The 21,819-nt window shown below is 45.8% G+C and overlaps 1 protein-coding gene across 1 annotated transcript in view; it reads left to right on the forward strand.

The window, feature by feature from the left end:
* Window positions 1-21,470, forward strand: part of CAP2 (cyclase associated actin cytoskeleton regulatory protein 2) — a 143,763-nt gene extending 122,293 nt beyond the window's left edge. Inside the window, exons 8-13 of the mRNA XM_040432692.1 lie at window positions 3,989-4,169; window positions 7,248-7,420; window positions 10,397-10,520; window positions 10,654-10,736; window positions 12,396-12,536; window positions 19,468-21,470. Coding sequence (XP_040288626.1) covers window positions 3,989-4,169; window positions 7,248-7,420; window positions 10,397-10,520; window positions 10,654-10,736; window positions 12,396-12,536; window positions 19,468-19,551 — 786 coding nt within the window. The 3' untranslated portion in view covers window positions 19,552-21,470. The remainder of the gene's footprint in view (window positions 1-3,988; window positions 4,170-7,247; window positions 7,421-10,396; window positions 10,521-10,653; window positions 10,737-12,395; window positions 12,537-19,467) is intronic.
* The last annotated feature ends 349 nt before the right edge of the window (window positions 21,471-21,819 follow it).

Below are 21,819 nucleotides of genomic sequence, written 5' to 3' on the forward strand. Positions count from 1 at the left end.
GTTCCGAGAACAGCCGCCAGGGGCCTTCATCAGGCTGTTCTCGGAACTGCCTGCTCCCGGTGACCGCATTTGTTTCAGACCGGCTCGCGGCACAGGCACAGGTAAGGGCTTACCTGTGCATCGCCGGACTTGTGAGTTAAGATGGCAGCCTGCATGTGTTCGCGGGCGAACACGGCGAACTGGCCATCACTGTTCAGGACCAATTGTTTTTTTCAAATTTTTCATTAACGCATTTCAAGAGCTACAACTTGATTTTTTCAATCAACAAAGCTTCATGAGTGCTTGTTTTTGTGTTATTTTTACACCATAGACTATGTAGTATAAATGAAATGTTAAAGGGGTTTTCCGGGACTTTTATACTGATGACCTACTGCAGTAGCACCGTGGCCTTCTCTCAGCTCACCAAGCACAGCACATTACATTTACTTCAATGGCTGAGAAGCTCCTAGGCCATGTGACTGATGAACGTGACGTCACATGGCCTAGGTTAAGCTGTGAGAAGACAGCGGCGCTACTGCAAGTGCCGGTGCCTTCTCAAACAGCTAATCGGTGTAGTTCCCGGATGTTGAACCCCCACTGATCAGATACTGATGACCTATCTAGAGGATAGTTCATCAGTATAAAAGTCCCGGAAAACCCTGTTAAATTTTAAAGATATGGCCATACCTATCTTTTTTGGAATACCAGCTTCTGAAACCCATTACCTTAAATTTTTCTCTCAATGTGTTCTTATGGGGACTTGTTTTTTGCGGGATGTGTTGTAATGTTTTAGGACCATTGTAGTTACATGAGCTGACAGAGGAAGACGCTTTCCTCTCTTAAATTGCTTAGATGCTGCAGTTGCTATTGTCCATGCCATCTAAAGAAATAACAGTAATTCCACCCCACTCATTCCCATTGTCGCGTCTATACTTACAGCAAGTAGTGAGCTAAGAGAGAGGGGTGCCCTAGCAGCACTATCCCTGGGGCAACACGAGGACCCCTTTTTACATCCTACAGGAATGTTGCTGTTCCATTGAGACATAAAAAGGCAGCTCTGGGACAGAAAACGTTGCCATCCCTAATAATATTAGTGCTAAGCATTATATTGGTTTTTCAGATGTCACATGTCCTAGTAAAGGCACTAGTTATGTCTCATATAAAAAAGTTTTGTGCTCTGTCCAAGGAAAGGTGGTGTATGTTCATCTTTGATGGCCTTTCGGCCAGATCCCCCCACGTTTCCGGACCTGTGGAGGGAAGCATACTTACCTGCTCCCCACTGCAGGGTTACTGCTCTTTCAATGCCATTTTGTGACGCATAGACATGTCACTGCTGAGGCCAGTCATGGCTGCAGAAGCACACATGACACTCATCAAATGGATGCTGAAAAGTGGGGCCAAAGCGTGGCAGCTGGGAACCAAAGAAGCCAGGACCCTGTGACGGGGAGCAGGTAAGTATGCTTCCTTGCGCATGTTTGGCGACATAGGGGGGTTATGGCTGAAAAGCTCCCAACGGTGGATAACCCCTTTAAGGATAACCCAACTCGAAATGTTATTTTTCACAGACACTGATGCATCCAGGCCTGATCAGGGGTTCCCCAGAACACAGAAACAATAAGACCTGTCACTTTTACACTAGGGAAAGCAAACTGCTTTTAGCCTGCTCAAACATGCTTTGCACAGCAGTAAACATATCTGAAAAGAACTACTGGACAAGAATGGTGTTACAATGGGACATGCAACATGCTGCGACTTTGACGCGACAGTCGCAAAAAATGTATCCAAGTTGGATTTTTGTGCAGCTGTTGCGTCACAGTCACAGCATGTCGCAGTGCAACACCATTGACTATCATTACAAAAAATGTTGCGTGACTTTTCCGCAGCAAGAAGTCGCTTTTTTGTCGCACGACAGTGTCATGTCGCTGTGTAGCTATACCCTTAGAGGCAGGAAAAGTATTAGGGGTTCCACAGTAGAGAAATAATTATAGGGGTCTCCCTGCCATTCTAAGGTTGGCAATCAGTGGTATAAACAAATAACATAAGTGCGCAGAGCCCGCTCACAAGAAACAAGCAATGCTGTCTGCACGATGGCAATAACAGAAGTGCATAGACATCAGCTTCTTCGTCTTGTAATTTCTATACATGAATGCACATGGCTGCAGGCCGACAGGTGGCTGTAAGACTGACCTCAATAAGACAAGCATCTACATTTACAGCAGAAGCACCTCAACAAAGGATCAGTGTCTGGTTGACTATCCACCTGTTCTCCTCAGATGACATATGATCTGTGGTGGCTTTACCTTCTGCTTTATATACATAAAATATATTGTATATAAGAATGCTATGAAAGAAACCGTATAGTATAGTAGGAACACTACATGCATAAAAAGCAATCAATTATTGCAGTAAAGTATTAGGAAAATGTTAGGTTATATATTAAAAAAAAACCTGAAATTTTGTCTACACTGGCAAATTCACAGTAAAATGATATCTCTTCCGCACAACATAACTTTTAGCATTTTTTTTGTGCTGTGCTTCCTGGAAGACATAATGTGTGCAGTATTCTTATATGTGACTGTATCACTGTTTGCATAGTTCCAGTGCTGCAACATCACTGAGTAGACTATTCCTGTCATGGGACTTCATTGTCTTTATTATCTCTGTACTGTGATCATGTGTGTTATGCCGATATTGTGACATCATTGTGTGCACTATTCCTATAGGCCTCATGCACACAACCGTTTTTCGGGTCCACATCCGAGCCGCAGTTTTTGCGGCTTAAGTGCGGACCCATTCACTTCAATGGGGCCGCAAAAGATGCGGACAGCACTCCGTGTGCTATCCGCATCCGTTGCTCCGTTCCAAGGCCCCGCAAAAAAAATATAGCATGTCCTATTCTTGTCCGTTTTGCGGACAAGAATAGGGCATTTCTACAATGGGCTGCCCATTCCGTTCCGCAAATTGCGGAAGGCACACGGGCGGCTTCTGTTTTTTGCGGCTGCGCGGTTTGCAGAGCGCAAAAAACAGAACGGTCGCGTGTATGAGGCCATACTGTGTCTTCACTGTGCACAATACAGTGTGATGGTTGCCCACTGCATAAAGGGTTAAAGATTTATTTTCTATTTTACAGGCTGTATAAGGGGTTAACCGGCCCACTTAGTTACAGTTGCTAGGTGGGAGCGTTGCACCCTCACCATAGTCTGAGGAGTAAGAGCAGAATAGTGTGACACTGTGAAGAGTGAGGAGGCAGAAAGGCCAATCCTGGGTAGGATAACTAGCCAGCTTGTCAGACAGAGCCTTAAACCAGCCTTTGAGGTAGCAATTGAAGATGCATTTTGGGTGAAAACCAGCCTTTTGAGAGGAGGTGCGTGCAAAAGAGTCTGTGGAGAAAACTTGTGTAAAACTTATGGCTTCCACAGCAAATTAGTCTGGGAGATGTAAGGCTTCTGGAGCCTGGACACACTTTGGAGGCAAACTGGGAATTTGCTAAGGACTGCGCTTTCCCACCATTACCTCCAGTAAAGAACTGTTATTTGTTTCACAAGATCTGGCCTCATCCTTGTATGCACCTACTTTGCCTAACAGAGGTATGCTCAATGCCATGCATATCATAGATGATAGCAAAGAAAATCAAACATAAATAAATATGAGGGGTGGGAGATCATGGTTTGAGGAGCATCCATCACCCATGGTGGCTTTCTCTAGAATCTCCATCTAATATTTGTACTAGAGCATCTCAATAAATTAGAATAACATCAAAAATTTATTTCAGCAATTCTGTGTGTAATGAATCTATATAATATGAGTTTCACTTTTTGAATTCAATTACAGAAAAAAAATTAATTTTTCAATGATATTCTAATTTATTGAGATGCGCTACATGTCTGTACAAGTATTTGCCTCTGTTTCATTGTGATTTTTTGGTTTAAAGGTAAATCTTTAGCAAATCCAAATTTTTACTTATTTGTATTTACATTTTTATATTTAGATATGTATTATTTTTATTTAGATGTTTTCAGAAGCTAAACCTAAGGATGCAACATCAGCACCAAGTCATCCCCCTCCACCTCCTCCACCCCCAGGACCTCCTCCCAGTTATGATATTTTTAATAGTAAACCCAAAGATGACATTTCTCAAGACCGATCTGCATTGTTTGACCAGCTGAACCAAGGAGAAGAAATTACAAGAGGTTAGCTAATAAGAGACGCATATGTATATAATTTAGCCATGATTTATTGTCTCCTCTAAATGTAAATGCTATTTCTGTTACACGGACTCTTAGTTTATGAGACCTGATTCAGACGTCCGTTCTAAGTTCCAGCCACAAAACACAGATGTATCTGGATGGTTGTAGGACATCTGGGTTTGTCCTTTTGTGGAGTGTCAGATGGAAATCAGACAGGAATGTTTTATGTTGTGAATGTCCCTGCACGAACTGCTGGTTAAGGGCTCATGTACACAAATGTATTTTTGATCCACATCAAATCCGCATTTTTCGTAGGTCGGATGCAGACCCATTCACTTCAATTCAAAAGACAAAAACACAACACAATTATGCCATTCTTTCTAGAGTTTCATTTTTACAATGATTACTGTATAGTAAAAATGACAAGCTATATTTATTCTGTGATTATAGAGATACCAAATTTAGATAGTTTCATATTTTAATATTTAAAAAAAAAAGAGCTTTAAAAAAATAAATAAAGCATGTTTATGTTGAATTTTTTTTTTACTTTTGCTGCCGATGATGCTGGGGGTTGTTTTTTCCCCCCCATGGGAGCAGTGGTTTTTATAGATACCATTTTTGGGCTGAATGCAACCTTTTGATTAATTTTAGGCCTCTTTCACACGGGCGAGATTTCCGCGCGGGTGCAGTGCGTGAGGTGAACGCAGTGCACCCGCACTGAATCCGGACCCATTCATTTCTATGGGGCTGTGCACATAAGCAGTGATTTTCACGCATCACTTGTGCGTTGCGTGAAAATCGCAGCATGCTCTATTTTGTGCGTTTTTCACGCAACACAGGCCCCATAGAAGTGAATGGGGCTGCGTGAAAATCGCAAGCATCCGCAAGCAAGTGCGGATACAGTGCGATTTTCATGCATGGTTGCTAGGTGACGATCGGGATGGGGACCCGATCATTATTATTTTCCCTTATAACATGGTTATAAGGGAAAATAATAGCATTCTGAATACAGAATGCTTACTAAAATGTGGATTAAGGGATTAAAAATAAAATAAAATTAACTCACCTCTTCCTCTTGATTGCGTAGTTGCCGATCTCTTCTTACTTCTTTAATCATGAGCTGCCGGCTAAAAGGACCTGTGGTGACGTCACATCACATGGCCCAATCACATGGTCCATCACTACAACTAACCCGAACTTCATTGAAGAAGTTCGGGTCTGGGTACCACATTCAGTTTTTTCTCACCTGCGTGCAAAACGCATTGCACTCGCGCGGAAAAAACTGAACCACGCAATACAATCGCAGTCAAAACTGACTGAAATTGTGTGCTCACCGCAAGATTTCCCCACCACGCACCCGTATCCTATCCGGCCCCAATCCATAACGCCCGTGTGAAAGAGGCCTTAGTGTAGTGAAAAGAAAGAACATTAGGCCAGTTTAACATGGATAATGTTTGGTCCTGCAATCACACTACGTGTGAGCGCCGCTATACCTGGACCGCTATTTCTGACCCGAACTCACAGCATCACAATCATTTATGATGCTGTAAATTCCTGTCTGCCCGCTGGTCTAGTGTACACTACTCAGAGAATGCTGTGAGTTTAATACAGAAGACGTGTGATCAGGCAGGTACTCACATCATAAGGCCTCCTGCACACGAACGTGTGCTGCCCGTTGCCGTATTGCGGACCGCATTTGCGGATCCACAATACACAGGCGCCGTTCCATGGGCATTCCGCATCACGGTTGCGGACCCATTCACTTCAATGGGTCCGCAAATCCAGAGATGCAGAACGGAAGCACGGAACGGAAACCCACGAAAGCACTATGGAGTGCTTCTGTGGGGTTTCGTCCAGTTCTTCCGTTCCACTAAAAGATAGAACATGTCCTATCTTTTTGCAGAATGGGCGGATTGCGGACCCATTAAAGTGAATGGGTCCGCGATCCGCTATGGCTGCCCTCCGGTGTTCGTGCATTGCGGCCTGCAATTTGTTGGCCGCAGCACAGCCACGGTGCAGGAGGCTAGAGAAGTACAGCTCTGTCCGGTAAATGCAGATATCACATGCAGTGTGTTTCCAGGGCTCAACATAGCCTTTGTATTATTTGTTTATGTATATATAATAAATGGGGAAAATATTTTTATAATCTTTCATATTTTTGTTTTTAATATTTAAAAAAGATTTAGATGTTTTTTTTACATTTTTTAGTCCCATTTGGGGGCTAGAACCTATATTCCATTGCATAGGGATTTTTACTGGAATTCTCCTACATCCTTTCAGAGGAAGGGTGTAATAGGTGCGGTACCAAGGTGGCCATGGGCACATTCAGAAGGCCCTCGGCTGCCATGACAACTGCTCACCACCCTCTAATTACGTTACAGGGATGCCAAAGGACATAATGAGCCCCCTCTGTCTAATCAGAGGGATTAAACTGACAGGATCAGGTTATCTAGGATCCCAGCAGTAAGAACAGGGTGCTGGCTGTATAATACATATAGCAACCGCAAGTGATGGCACAGCTCTTATGTATGCGCCATCATAGTACCATACTATTACAGTGCTGTTAATGTGTTAAGGAACTTTTTGGTACCTTTCTAGACACTTTTCAAAAGGGTCTATGAAAGGCATGTGGCTTTGTAAAGCTGTAAATACGACAGACGTTAATGACGTGCACCACTTTTTTGGCACAAAATAATAGTTTAAAGTCTTGAGCTAGCATGAGCTAGATAACAGTGGCTAACTTCTAGCAGTGGATATTTCTACAACTAGATGCACCAAATTGCGGCAAAAATTCATCAAGTTGCATGTTAAAAACTAGTAGAAAATAACTTCACAAAAAAAGCCTTGTAAAGCCTAATTAAAATTGGGCCTGCACAAAATGCTCTCCAGACGTGATGTGGTCGCCATGGGCACTGTACCCACCAGCATGTGGAAGCATTGCACCACACTATGTGGTCAGATCACATAGGAGAACAAGGGTGAAGATACTCTTTAAACAGAGCATAAACTGAGTTTTGATATATCCATAAGTATAAAATAAATGTGCAAACATCTATATTTTTTCTCCCTTGCATTCTACAGGGCTAAAACATGTTTCTGATGATCAGAAGACTCATAAGAACCCTAGGCTTCGCGGCCAAGCACCAGTTCGATCACCTACCAAAAGTCATGTTTCCGGCTCCACCTCTAGTAAATCTGCTACACGGCAGTCCTATCCCCCTCTTCTTGAGCTGGAAGGAAAGAAATGGAGAGTGGTAGGTTGCCTTTTTTTGTTTAGGCCAAAGTTCTTTGACCTGTAGTTCTCTAGCTGTTGCAAGACCATTACTCCTCGCATGCCCTGAAAACTACAAGTTATCATGGCATGTGGGAACATCTGCATAGCTACAGGTTAAGGAACACTGGTTTAGACTATTGTAATTAAAACATACTTGCTAACTTTTCACTGTCGGCATCACAAGAGAGTGTGTGACAGATCCCTTTTCTCCAACCAACCTTCCTTTGTAGGTCATACCCATTTCATGATATTTCACACCCCTTTTTGTGACATGCCCTGCCCCACAATGCATGGTTGGGTCCCTGGGCTGACTCCTATGATGCAGCATCCTGACACCACATACAGATGCAGTTCATTGAGACACCCAGGAGATTTACCAGCTCTACTTGGAGTCTGGGAGGTCTCCCCTTTTTCTGGGAGCCTCCCAAGCAAGGCTGGACTGGCCCACCAGAGTACCAGAGGATCCTACTGTGGACCCAGGCTCTAACCATAGTGGGCCCCAAAGGTCTAGGAAAAAAAATAAAATAAGTTTGGCTGCTTTTAGAGTCAGTCACTTTCCTCTTGGGTCTATTTCTTTGATTTAAAACCTTTTAGACTTTATTGATAGACCTCAAGAATAATTTCCTCTGGTGGGCCTAAGGCACTCCAGAACTCCACACTGCCTCCCAGATATTCCGGGGGAGTTGGCAAGAATGAATTAAAATAAATAAGTGGTCCCATGATGAGCTCAGGGCCACCATTAAACAGTTTGACATGTTTTCCAGGCTTTGTTTTCCATGTTTTGATCATTCAGATAGGTCATTAATATCTGATCCATGAAAGTCTAACACCCTGCACCATCACCTATCAGCTGTTCCCTGCAGCCTCCGGCTCCAGAATTGGCTCTTTGAATGGAATAGGAAGAACAGCTCCATTCAAAGTGTAGTGGCCACGTTAGGTTACTACAGTTCATCTCCCATTGATGTGAAAGGGAGCTGAGCTGTAGTAACCCAGAAAGGCCATTACACTATGAACAGAGCTGTGCTTTCCGTTCCGAACTGCTAGTTCTGGTGCCGGAGTCCTCCTGGGGGTCTTTAACATGTGATTGTCTGATCACTTCTACCATAGACTGCAAATTATTTACCCTTGCAGCCTATGGGTGATAGGGGTGGGCGATATGGCCTAAAATCTATATTGCAATATAATTTTAAGCATGTGCGATATGCAATATATATCGCAATATATTGTTTTCTATATTTGGGGGGGTGTTAAAACTTTTTTTTTTTTACTTTTTATTTAATAACTATTAGCCTCCTTAAGGGCTAGAACCCTTGTCATATTCACCCTAATAGAGCTCTATTAGGGTGAATAGGACTTTACACTCTCCCTGCTGCCCTGTGCTTTGTGCACACAACAGCAGGGAGCTGACCATGGCAGCCAGCCTCTCATGTGCCCCCCAGCCTCTCATGTGCCCCCCAGCCTCTCATGTGCCCCCCAGCCTCTGATCCGCCCCCCAGCCTCTGATCCGCCCCCCCCCAGCCTCTCATGTGCCCCCCCAGCCTCTCATGTGCCCCCCCAGCCTCTGATCCACCCCCCCAGCCTCTCATGTGCCCCCCAGCCTCTGATCCGCCCCCCAGCCCCTGATCCGTCCCCCAGCCTCTGATCAGCCCCCCAGCCTCTCCCTCTTATCAGCCCCCTCTGGTAACTCAAACCCGCCCCCTCTCCCTCCCCAGTATTAATCATTGGTGGCAGTGGCCTCAGGGTCCCCCTCCTCCCCCCATCAATGCTATAAGCATTAGCAATGCGCCGCACAGACAGAAGAAGGAGCGACCGACGGCCACGGCGCACGTGAGTATAATGCTGCTCACTAACATACCATGGCAGCCAGGACTTCAGTAGCGTGACTCCTGGCTGCCATGGTAACCGATCGGAGCCCCAGCATTACACTGCTGGGACTCCGATCGGAACTGCCCACTGCCACCAATGAGGGGGAGGGGGACCCTGTGGGATATGGCCGGCACATTCATTGGTGGCGCAGTGGCCACAGTCCCTCCCCTCCTCCTCCTACTCTGTTCTCATTGGTGGTCAGCGGCAGCCGCGCACAGTGGGGAGGGAGGGACTCCCTCCTTCTCCACTGTGCCTGCTCAGGAGAAAATGGTGCGTGCAGAGAGCGCGATCATATCGCGGTCCGGCGATATGGCGAAAATCCATATCGTGACCCAAATTTATATCGCCTATATCGCCCACCCCTAATGGGTGATTCACTTTTTTCCTATGGAGCTCTGCCACAGGCATGGGAACATCGCTGTAGCAGGCCTTGGACCCTTCCGAAAAGCCCAAGACGGCCATAGCAACTGAACGGCTTCCTCGATTTCAACGTAGAGGAACCGTTCAGGTGCCACTCCTGGAAAAACACACCTCTGATGCTGTGATCGGAATTGACCATGGCATCTAAGGGGTCACGGCATCTGACCATGGCAGAAATGTGTCTATTGTAATTTATTTTACTCCATTACATTTTTTGTAATTACTAAATAAATTATACTTTTTACTGTAATACCATAAAATATACTGGTATATAGAGATGTATCTGTATGTCAGTATATTGTACATGGGAAGAATACTAGTAGGAGCCAATCCTCATCCTCTCACCCTCCCTCCTGTGCTCTGTAGCACACTGGTTGGCATGTCAGTTTCCCATACAGAAGATCCTGGGTTTGAGACCTAGCAGTAACAATGTAAAAGTTGTGACATAAAAAAATACAAATATATAGGGGTGTCCCCAAACACTGTCTGAATGCCAACAGTGTTTGGGGATACCCCCAGGGATGACTCTATATATGGAAAGCCAAGCCATCGAGCTCTTCTTATAAATATGTCCTATTATATAAGTGCTCACATTTTATCTCATGTTACAGGAATTATGTACTGGTCAATGCCAATGCTCAGCTCTGCTTTATCTGTCTCTGACATGTAGGAGTACCAGGAGGGTGTAAAGGATTTAGTGATTTCTGAAACTGAGCTGAAGCAAGTAGCTTACGTTTTCAAGTGCAAGAAAACAACCCTGCAAATTAAAGGGAAAATAAATTCCATAATAATAGGTAAGGAAGCCTACGGTGAGAAATGATTATGGCTGTAATAAATGCTGACTGCATTTTATGATTTGTATGAGTAGTCACTTGGAAAACATGTTGTATAGACATTTTCTGTGATTTTTCTCTTATTGTGTTTCAGACAACTGCACTAAACTTGGCCTAGTGTTTGACGATGTTGTGGGCATTGTCGAAGTTATTAATTCTAAAGATGTTCAGATACAGGTAAGGATCGGGATGTTAAAAGCCTCAGCATTGGACTGCTTCCCCTGTTATAGCAGCTCTCTGGGTCTGCCACTAGGGGGAGCCCAGATACAGCTTGCCTATACAGATATAGTATGGAATTAATCAGCACTGAATTTTGGACCTAAACATAAAGACTGACATTAACTTAAAAAAATGGCTTACCACTTTTGGTATAGCTCTTATTGGAGCCCATTTTAAGTCCTGTGTATTCTTCTGATCAAATACTTCATTATTCCATTTTCTAAGGCATTTTTGGATGATTTTATCATATATAGGCATATGAAGATCTATATTCAGAATCTCACTTAAATAGTGTAAATAAAACTGGCCGGCCGTATCCACAAGATATGCCATAAATATCTGATTGATGTGGGTCCCATTTCTGCATCTCGCACCTGTCTCCAGAACAGGGTGCCCCAACATGCACCTAGCCTTGTGAAGTGGCCGCTGACCGCCAAAAAGAATGGAAAGGTGGATGTCTATATGTTAGATTCTCTTCATTCATTTCTTTTAATAGTAGCTGAGCAACAATCAGAGAAATGTGTTTTTTTATGTCATGTTCCTGGGACTATTACACAAGACATGGATGTGCCAATTTATTAAGGCTGTCTAGACCTGCACCCGATTTATCACAGAGGTTCAGGCTGGATGATAAATGTGACTTTTCTCTCACTCTGTACCAACTATTGGTTGGATTACATTGAGACAGAATTTTTAAATTTTGGTGCAAAAGGCTGCATGTTAGGCTCCTCAGGCTGCCCCTGTCTGTGAAGCCTCACCCCTTTGCAAGCAAGTTGGAAAAAATTGTAGAAACCCTAGTTGAACTAAATTGTGCCAATCTGCACCTCTTTTTAGACAGATTCTGGGCACAAACACATTAGTAAATCTGGACCAGTTATCTTTTGAACTAATGATGTTGTAATTTTATGATGAAGTAATGTATCTTGTTGAGGGTTTAGTTGGACCTAGTTGTTAACTCGGGCAAGGTAGATTTACTATTGCCTCACTCCACTTTCTGGCTTGTAAGAGGATTATACAGCACTTACTAATATAGCCTTTGTTGAAATTCTGCACCATTTTCTATATTCCATAAGGCATACGGGTATGCCCTTGTTTACAAAGTCTTTTGTGCTGCCCACACAGAGGTCCTGTCCATAAGATGGCCGCTGATGGAGGGTCATGTGACCAGGCAAATCATTCAGCTTCCTCCATTCTAACACACTGTACCTTTACTAGACTCACAGCAGTAAAGTGCAGAGGCAGGTGTAGCCTACATTTGAATGGAGGAGGCAGCATATTGAGGTGATTTGCCTGGTCACATGACCCTCAATTAGCAGCCATCTTATGGGTAGGACCTACAAGGGGGGTAAACCTTATGAAATATAGAAAATGGTTCAGGATTTCAACAAAGGCTATATTAGTAAGTGCCGTATAATCATCTCACAAACACATTGGTCAACATAACCGGAAAGTGGCCAACCCTTTAAGGGTTTTAGACTCTTTTCCCGCCATGCTCCACAGGGGGGCAGGCATTAATTAGTATAAAGTGGACTTTATTTTTGAACAATATTCATTCGTTAAGTGACCTTGTCCTTCAGAACTGCCAATAAACTGTTCTATATTTCTGCTGTTACAAAGGTCATAGGCAAAGTGCCAACCATTTCCATTAACAAGACAGATGGCTGCCATGTTTACCTGAGTGAAAGTTCAATAGACTGTGAGATCGTAAGTGCCAAATCATCAGAGATGAATATCCTCGTCCCACACAATGGTGATTATGTAAGTCACAAAGCTTGGAGTCGTTTCTCGATGTACTACTGCACTTTGTTTGTCTTGTGTAATGATCTAGAGCCAATATCAAGAAGGCAGGTATTATCCTAATTCTCTAGACTAGAGTATATTGGTTTATACAGTGGTTTATAGATGTCCTAGACCTGTATCTAGTCCCCACTTTAATTACAATACATTTATTTCAAGTGATTGGAATATTAGATTACCAGCAATTATATTTTATATCTTTTATCCTTCCAAAAAATTACTTTCACTTTACTGTACTCTCCTGACATCTTGGATTTTGCAAAAAAATTGCTTCTTATATTCTATATAGTGATGAGCGAAGTATTAAAAAATTCAATTCGGCTGCTTCGCTTCATCTCAAAGCGCATTTCTTTGTAAGTAGCATGACAGGGAACAGCGATTGCTCCTCATTGTCACGGAACCATGAACCAGACGTACAACAAGAGATAAGTGAAAATGAGAAGGCTTTATTGAAAATAAAGCTGTAAAGCAAAAGTCCAAACGGATGGTGAAACCGAGCAGAGTCTTTGCGAAGCCAGAGGTCAGGAACCAGAAGGGTAGTCAGACGAAGCCAGGATCAGGAACCAGCAGGGTAGTCAGACGAAGCCAGGATCAGGAACCAGCAGGGTAGTCAGACGAAGCCAGGATCAGGAACCAGCAGGGTAGTCAGACGAAGCCAGGATCAGGAACCAGAAGGGTAGTCAGACGAAGCCAGGATCAGGAACCAGAAGCAGCAGCAGTCTTAGAAGCATGTGAACACAAGAGGACCAAGCAAGGAACTGAAGCCACAGACCTCCTATATATATGAGCTAGGCATCCAGCTCCTCCCAGGGGAAGGAGGAGCCGCAGGGTGGAAGGCTACAAGAAACCCAGAATCCAAGATGGCCGCCAGCACATGTCAAACGAAGGAGAGCAGCAAGCAGGTAAGACCATGACAGTACCTCCCCCTCAAGGACCCCTCCTCCGCGGAGCACAAAACGGTTTCTGAGGGAAGCGTGCGTGGAAGGCTCGGAGCAAGGCAGGAGCATGGACATCTGCGGAGGGAACCCAGGAACGCTCCTCTGGACCATAACCACGCCAATGGACCAAAAACTGCAACCGACCGCGGACCAGGCGTGAGTCCAGGATATTGCTCACCTCATATTCCTCACGATTGCCCACTTGGACCGGACGAGGCCGAGGAACCGAGGAAGTGAAACGATTACACACCAGTGGCTTCAACAGGGAGACATGAAACACGTTGGAGATCCGCATGCCAGGAGGAAGCGCAAGGGCATAGGCTACCGGGTTTACCCTGCGAAGCACTCGGAAGGGACCAACAAAGCGAGGCGCCAGCTTGGGAGTGGGCACTCGAAGGTTGAGGTTGCGGGTGGACAACCATACACGGTCTCCGACCTGGTAGGAAGGAGCAGGCGCTCGTCTGCGATCAGCCTGGAATCTCTGGCGCTGCGCAGAGACCTCAAGAGACTTCTGGATCTGTACCCAAGAAGCACGTAGGACGGAAAGGTGATCCTCCACAGCCGGAATATCCTGGGGAGAGAATACCTCCGGTAACACGGCAGGTTGGAACCCATAATTGGCCATGAAGGGAGATGTCCCAGAGGAAGAGTTCACCGCCGTGTTCCTGGCAAACTCAGCCCAAGGCAGGAGGTCAACCCAATTGTCTTGGTGATCGGAGACATAGCAACGAAGGAATTGCTCCAAGGCCTGATTGGATCGTTCTGCGGCCCCATTGGACTGAGGGTGGTAGGCCGAGGAGAAGGAGAGATGAATCCCCAACTGGGAGCAAAAGGCGCGCCAGAACCTGGACACAAACTGACTCCCCCGATCCGACACAATCTCCTTAGGCAAACCGTGCAACCGGAAGACCTCCCTGGCAAAAATCGTGGCCAACTCTTGTGCAGAGGGTAACTTCTTGAGAGGAACACAGTGGCACATTTTGGAAAACCGATCCACAATCATGAGAATGACCGTATGGCCTCGGGATGCAGGGAGGTCCACAATGAAATCCATCCCCAGGTGTGACCATGGACGCTCCCCGGTGGCTATGGGTTGCAGAAGGCCCAACGGAAGGTGCCGAGGGGACTTACTCTGGGCACAAACGGAGCATGCCGCTACATATGCGGCGATGTCGGAACGTAGGGAAGGCCACCAGAACAGACGTGAAACAGCCCAAGACAGCTGATTCTTTCCAGGATGCCCCGCGGTCTTGGAGTTATGGTAGGTACGCAACAACCGAGTGCGCAACTCCTCAGGCACAAAACATCTGCCGTTGGGTCTCCCAGAGGGAGCACCAGATTGAGCCGCCAAAATCTGCTCACCCAGGGGAGAGGTCAGGCTGGTGCGAATGGCGGCCAGGATCTGATTCGGAGGTATGACCGAAGTCGGAATCGACTCCTCCCTGGACAGCTCGGAGTACTGCCGTGATAAGGCATCCGCCCTGATGTTCTTGGAACCGGGTAGGTAGGAGACCACGTAATTAAAACGTGACAAGAACAGAGCCCATCTGGCCTGACGTGGTGTCAATCTCTTGGCCTCAGAAAGGTAGGTCAGATTCTTGTGGTCCGTCAAGATGAGAACCGGAACCACCGAACCCTCGAGCAAGTGCCTCCATTCTTTAAGGGCCTGCACGATGGCCAATAACTCCCTGTCACCAATCTGATAGTTGCACTCCGCGGAAGACAGTTTCCGGGAGTAAAACCCACAAGGAAGCAGAGGACCCTCTGGTGTTCTACGCTGAGACAGAAGGGCGCCTACTCCCGTCTCAGACGCGTCCACCTCGAGGACAAAGGGCAACCCAGGGTTGGGATGCGACAGAATCGGAGCCGACACAAAGGCGGACTTTAGGGCCTCAAAAGCTCGGATGGCCTCGAGCGGCCAGACCTGGGAATTACTGCCCTTCCTGGTCAGATCCGTGAGAGGCTTGGCCAGCATGGAAAAGTCCCTGATGAACTTCCGATAATAATTGGCGAAGCCCAAAAAGCGCTGCAGGGAACGAAGACCACTGGGCTGGGGCCACTGTAAGACAGCCAAAACCTTCTCAGGATCCATGGAGAACCCCTCAGCGGAAATGATGTAACCTAAGAAGGTTACCTGGGATCGGTGAAATTCGCATTTCTCAAGCTTACCGAACAGCTTGTTCTCTCGTAACCGTTGCAACACTCGTCTGACATCCAGAATGTGGGCCTCCATGGATTCAGAATATACCAAGATGTCATCCAAATAGACTACCACACACTGCTGCAACAGGTCACGGAAAACATCGTTGATGAATTCCTGAAAGACTGCGGGCGCATTGCACAACCCAAAGGGCATAACCAAGGATTCGTAATGACCGGTCCTGGTGTTAAACGCGGTCTTCCACTCATCGCCCGCCTTGATCCTTACCAGGTTATATGCCGCCCTCAGGTCGAGTTTGGTAAAGACCGTGGCCCCTTTAAGGCGATCGAACAGCTCGGAAATCAAGGGTATCGGGTAAGCGTTCTTGATCGTGATGCGATTGAGACCCCTGTAATCGATGCAAGGCCTCAACTCACCGCCCTTCTTTTTCACAAAGAAAAATCCAGCCCCTGCCGGGGACGAAGATTTGCGAATGTGTCCGCGTGAAAGCGCCTCCCTCACGTACTCCTCCATGGCCTCATTCTCCGCTACCGACAGTGGATAGACTTTGCCACGAGGAGGAACGGCACCAGATTGTAACTCTATGGCACAATCATATGGGCGGTGCGGAGGTAGGGCAACCGCGCGCACCTTATCGAATACATCCCGGTACTCCTCATATTCAGGAGGCAACAGAGAGTCCGAGGAAGTACACAGCAACTTGACAGACCCATGGATGCAACTAGCCCCACACTGCGGTGACCACGAGAGGATCTCGACCGATCTCCAATCGAAAGTCGGATTATGCTTCTGGAGCCAGGGGTACCCCAAGACCACCGAGTAGTGTGGAGACGAAATAACCTGGAGGCAGACCGACTCTCTGTGAACGGCACCAATGGCTATCCCCACTGGAAGGGTCTCATGAGTCACGTGTGGCGGCAGAAGGGGTCTGCCGTCTATCGCCTCAAGAGCCAGTGGGGAACCTCGAGCCTGCAGAGGAATGGAATTGGCGGCAGCGAACACACTATCAATGAACAAACCACCAGCACCAGAGTCCACCAACGCCTGGGTCGTCACCGAGCCCCCGACCCAGGAGAGGACAACAGTGATCAGTGGTTTGTCAACAGGGGAAACCGGGGACGAGGAGACTCCACCCAAGATCTGCCCCCGACAGGATCTCAGGGTACGAGCGTTTCCCGGACGGTTCGGACATGCCAACCGAAAATGCCCACCGAGACCACAGTACATGCATCGGCCCTCACGTCTCCGGAGTGCCCTCTCCCCCTCGGACAGGCGAGCAAACCCCAGCTGCATGGGTTCACCCCCAGACAAGTCATCCCCAGGAGGCGTGGGAGGAGAGGGAGGCACGGGTGGGACAGCAAACGTAGGCACCAATCTGTTAGAAGACCTCCGCAGGTTCTCCTTAAAGGAAGGTCTCTCCCTGAGTCTGGTGTCAATCAAAATCAGGAAAGAAATAAGAGACTCGAGCTCAACTGGTAGGTCCTTAGCTGCAACCTCATCCTTCAAGGCATCCGAGAGACCATGAGAGAAAGCAGCGACCAGAGCCTCATTATTCCAGCCCACCTCTGCTGCCAGGGTACGAAACTCAATGGCGTATTCAGCTACGGATCGTGAACCCTGTCTGATGGACATAAGGAGCTTCGCAGCAGAGGCAGCACGAGCCGGCACATCGAATACCTTCCGAAGAGAAGCAACAAAACCGGAAAACTCGGCAACCACCGGATTGTTGTTCTCCCATAAAGGGCTGGCCCAGGCCAAGGCCTTGTCCGAGAGCAGCGAGATCAAGAAGCCCACCTTTGATCTCTCAGTAGGAAAGGCATGTGGCAGCAACTCGAAATAAATGCCCACCTGGTTAAGGAAACCTCGGCACTGAGTTGGCTCTCCCCCAAAGCGCTGTGGAAGAGGGGCAGAACCGGTCATACCCCGAAACACCGCAGGCGCAACAACAGGTGTCGGGGTAGACTCTGGCGCAACAACAGGAGCGGCAGTAGGAGCGAGCCCAGGAGCGACAACCGACCCATCGGCAACGGGAGCGAAATGAGCCGTGCGTTCAAGCAGGGTTTGCAACGCCACAGCGAACCGACCCAACAGGTGATCCTGCTGATCAAGTCTGGCAACCAGCGTGGGTAGCGAGGATGGCCCTGTACCGTCAGAATTCATGGCTTGGTCCTAATGTCACGGAACCATGAACCAGACGTACAACAAGAGATAAGTGAAAATGAGAAGGCTTTATTGAAAATAAAGCTGTAAAGCAAAAGTCCAAACGGATGGTGAAACCGAGCAGAGTCTTTGCGAAGCCAGAGGTCAGGAACCAGAAGGGTAGTCAGACGAAGCCAGGATCAGGAACCAGCAGGGTAGTCAGACGAAGCCAGGATCAGGAACCAGCAGGGTAGTCAGACGAAGCCAGGATCAGGAACCAGCAGGGTAGTCAGACGAAGCCAGGATCAGGAACCAGAAGGGTAGTCAGACGAAGCCAGGATCAGGAACCAGAAGCAGCAGCAGTCTTAGAAGCATGTGAACACAAGAGGACCAAGCAAGGAACTGAAGCCACAGACCTCCTATATATATGAGCTAGGCATCCAGCTCCTCCCAGGGGAAGGAGGAGCCGCAGGGTGGAAGGCTACAAGAAACCCAGAATCCAAGATGGCCGCCAGCACATGTCAAACGAAGGAGAGCAGCAAGCAGGTAAGACCATGACACTCATCATTGTACCCCTTCCCGCGTTCATAGCTGATCGCGGCATCTGACAGTAATAACCCTTTGTAAAATGTAAAAAATAAATACATTACATCATACTTACCTCATCTATTTGCTTTTGACGGGCCAGCCGCTGACATCTTGATTTTAAGATCTGGCACAAAATATCGCGCAGCCCATGATGACGTCAGACCGTCGTCTGGCGTGGTGACATCATACGTCACAGCGCACTGGATTTCGTGTGAGATCTTCAATCAAGATGGCGGCGGCCGGCCTATCGCGAGCAAATGGATGAGGTAAGTATGTATTTTTTTTACACCATTTCAGGGAAAAATCGATTCGCTACCACGAAGCACGAGGAAATTTGGCTTTGCGGCGAATCTAATTTTTCTTGAACTTTGTGGACTTCGATTCGCTTAACACTAATGCTATACAGCCTAAATGCCAATATGTGGTCAAAGCCCAAAAAAAAATAACTTTTTGTGGATTCATCATAGAAGGGATGCAGCTCGTCACTGCTAAAGCTGTTCCTTTCCCATCTCAGCCAGTAACTTTAATTTCTGGAGAACATCTGTCCGAGTTAAAACTTTTTTTTAAGGCAGGGAAGCTATTCAAATATCTAAAATTAAAAACTAAAATACTCACCGCCCTGAACCTCTCCACTCCAGCACCACTGCTCCGATCCTCCCTGCCACCGGAGCCCGATTTTTTGGCTGCAGTGATGATGTGCTCATATACCGCACATGACTGCTGCAGCCAATCACGGACCTCCACGGTATAAGGCATGAATCAGGTACAGCCATGTGCACGATTCCTTACATTAGTGTATTGCGGAAGCACTGAACTAATTTTTCTAGTGCCAGGACTGAGCATGGCATCTCTTCGTATGTGCCTGCAGTGGTTGTACTGTGTGTGAACCCAGTGAGGTTTAGAGCTCTGCACTAGAACAACTTCCTGGGAGATGGAATGAGAAAAGGATCATAATCCAGGCTTGTCTGACTTGTATAGACCTAATCATTCATACATTCTCCCCTTTTCTGTATTGTATCCCTAGGTTTATATACCGTAATCTCCTGTGTTGGTTTTGTCTCTGCAGAAAGAATTTCCTGTTCCTGAACAGTTCAAGACTTCATGGGATGGCTCCAAGCTAGTCACTGAACCTGCAGAAATGATGGGCTAATCGGATATAGTAATTGTGTACATGCTTCAGCCTCGCCAGATGGAGAACACATGGCACATATTGCATGTACCCATGGAGTATGCAGAACAAAAATCACCTTACTGCTCTTGTGGGCATTTAATGTGGCATCAAATCCTCCAAAAAACAACTTCTAATAAATCTGAGATGTACAAAGTTTTACAATATATTACAGATTACTCATCAGGTAGAGCATTGATACTACCTATTTGGACTTCTAGAATCTCGTTGGCAGCACACTTATATTTTGTCATTTTCTTAGCTAGGCCCCTAGCAATGAAAACTGATCAAAGCAGATCTGGTGCTGGGAGTAACATAATCCATTGCTTCAAGCAGCATCCTTCCTTGACCGTAGGGGGCAGCATTTTAGCAGATAGACAGACCATCCTTTACATTCTCCCCACCACAGATCCAGAGTGGGGCCTCAAATAAATTGTGACAGCTCCATCTTGAATACTGAATTGCTCCTTAGCACATATTAAGCATTTAGCAGTTGCCTGAAAACACATCACTTAAAGGCTATGCACACCTTTAGGAGCATTTTTTTTTTATGATTGCATTTTAATAATTTTGGGCTAAAAAAATTTTTTTCAATCGGTCTTAGTTAAAAATATTCAGCCGTTCTGTCACAAAGGGTTAACTGTCTATGTGTTTGAATCGTACTTTCATTTTGTGTCGGCCATCTAATAAATCTTAACTCTAAATTACTAAAAGGTCTGAAACACTTATTTAAAGGCGGGTTTACACTAGTTGAGGAGAAGCCGATTGTTGTGAAGGAAGCATTCCTTCCCGACAGTTGGCTTCTCGTTCAGTGAAGTAGACCTCTGCATTTACATGGAGCTATCTCCTTCACAATATGAAGACAGTGATCCCTCGTCCCCATACAGAATCATTGTTTCTGGGCAGCAGATCGCTGTTTAGACAGCACGTTCTGCTGCCCAGAAACAATGATTGATGTGCCTGCACGAATAGCAGGATTACCCAATGAACGAACATTTCACTCATTCATCAGGTGATTGGCGGCACATTTAGATGGGCAGATTGTCGGGAAAGTGTTCAAGGGAACGATAATCTGCCTAACAATGGGGCATGTAAATCCACCTTAAGCCACATTTCTATCAATAAGATACAAATTGAGCTATAATGAGTGTTTAGAAGGTCAGAGAGCCGAGATGAGGAGCAGTAAAAGTACAGAGCAGCTACTAGAGAATCTGAAGGCTGTACAGAGAAAGGGGCTGAAAATTTTTAATAAAGACCAATTGAAAAAAATAATTTTGCTCAAAAAGAGTACAATGCAACAATAAAAAAAAATGCCTCCAAAGGTATACATAGCCTTTAAAATATCTATATCATTTCTATATAGAAGACAGAAAAAATAATAGCTTGCATATCATTAAAGAAGGGATTTTTGGCGCTGCTATTTTAAATTTTCTAGATGATGAACACAGCTTATCTGCACCCTGAACAATGACTATTGCACAGGTTACATAGCATGTCTAGAAATCTCTTCCATAGGTGTTACTGAGGTCCCCTCAGGACTATTGTGTCTGTGGTCCATGTGGCTGCAGTAAAGCATATCTCTATGTGCCGTTAGCAGCTCAGGAAATAAAAATACAAAACAAATAAAATAAAAAGTCTACAATCAGAAACATAATAAAACAGGTTAGAAAAAAGGAACATCTATCACTATCTGGTTTAAATTAGTAAAATAAATATGGGGGATACATTCCCTTTAATATTCTAACTTGTAACTTTTTTAAACTCATACTATTACACATGAAAAGGAAAATGTTTAGAGCACTATATTACTTAGTAATATCAAACCCTCGTCACTCTTCAGCTCTGTGAGAACTACAAGTCCAGATGAGATGTCTATGTGCTGTCACAAGAAAGGGAGTAAGCTCCGCTGGGGCCGACCTTAGTTTTGTGTGATCTGTGCAGTCACCTGGGTACATCACCCATCACAGCTTAAGGAGGTGTAACCGATGTCTTGTTGTTCAAGGCTTGCGGCTGTACAGAATCTCAGTGTTAATTGTATAGCAATATTACTTAGACATTGTAATACACTATTAGATTAAGGTATGTATAGAGCTGTTATGTGGTCACTGTATGTTAGTAGTTGATCACTGTATGTTGGTATTTACTTAGGCGTTGTGAAGCACTGTTACTTAGGCACTGTATTGTATCCTATTCTTGCAGTATGTGGTGCTAGAGGCACTGTATAGCATTGCTCTTTAGGCAACTGCATAG

The sequence above is a fragment of the Bufo bufo genome, chromosome 5 (assembly GCF_905171765.1).
Source record: "Bufo bufo chromosome 5, aBufBuf1.1, whole genome shotgun sequence".
In the NCBI taxonomy this organism is placed as follows: domain Eukaryota; kingdom Metazoa; phylum Chordata; class Amphibia; order Anura; family Bufonidae; genus Bufo; species Bufo bufo.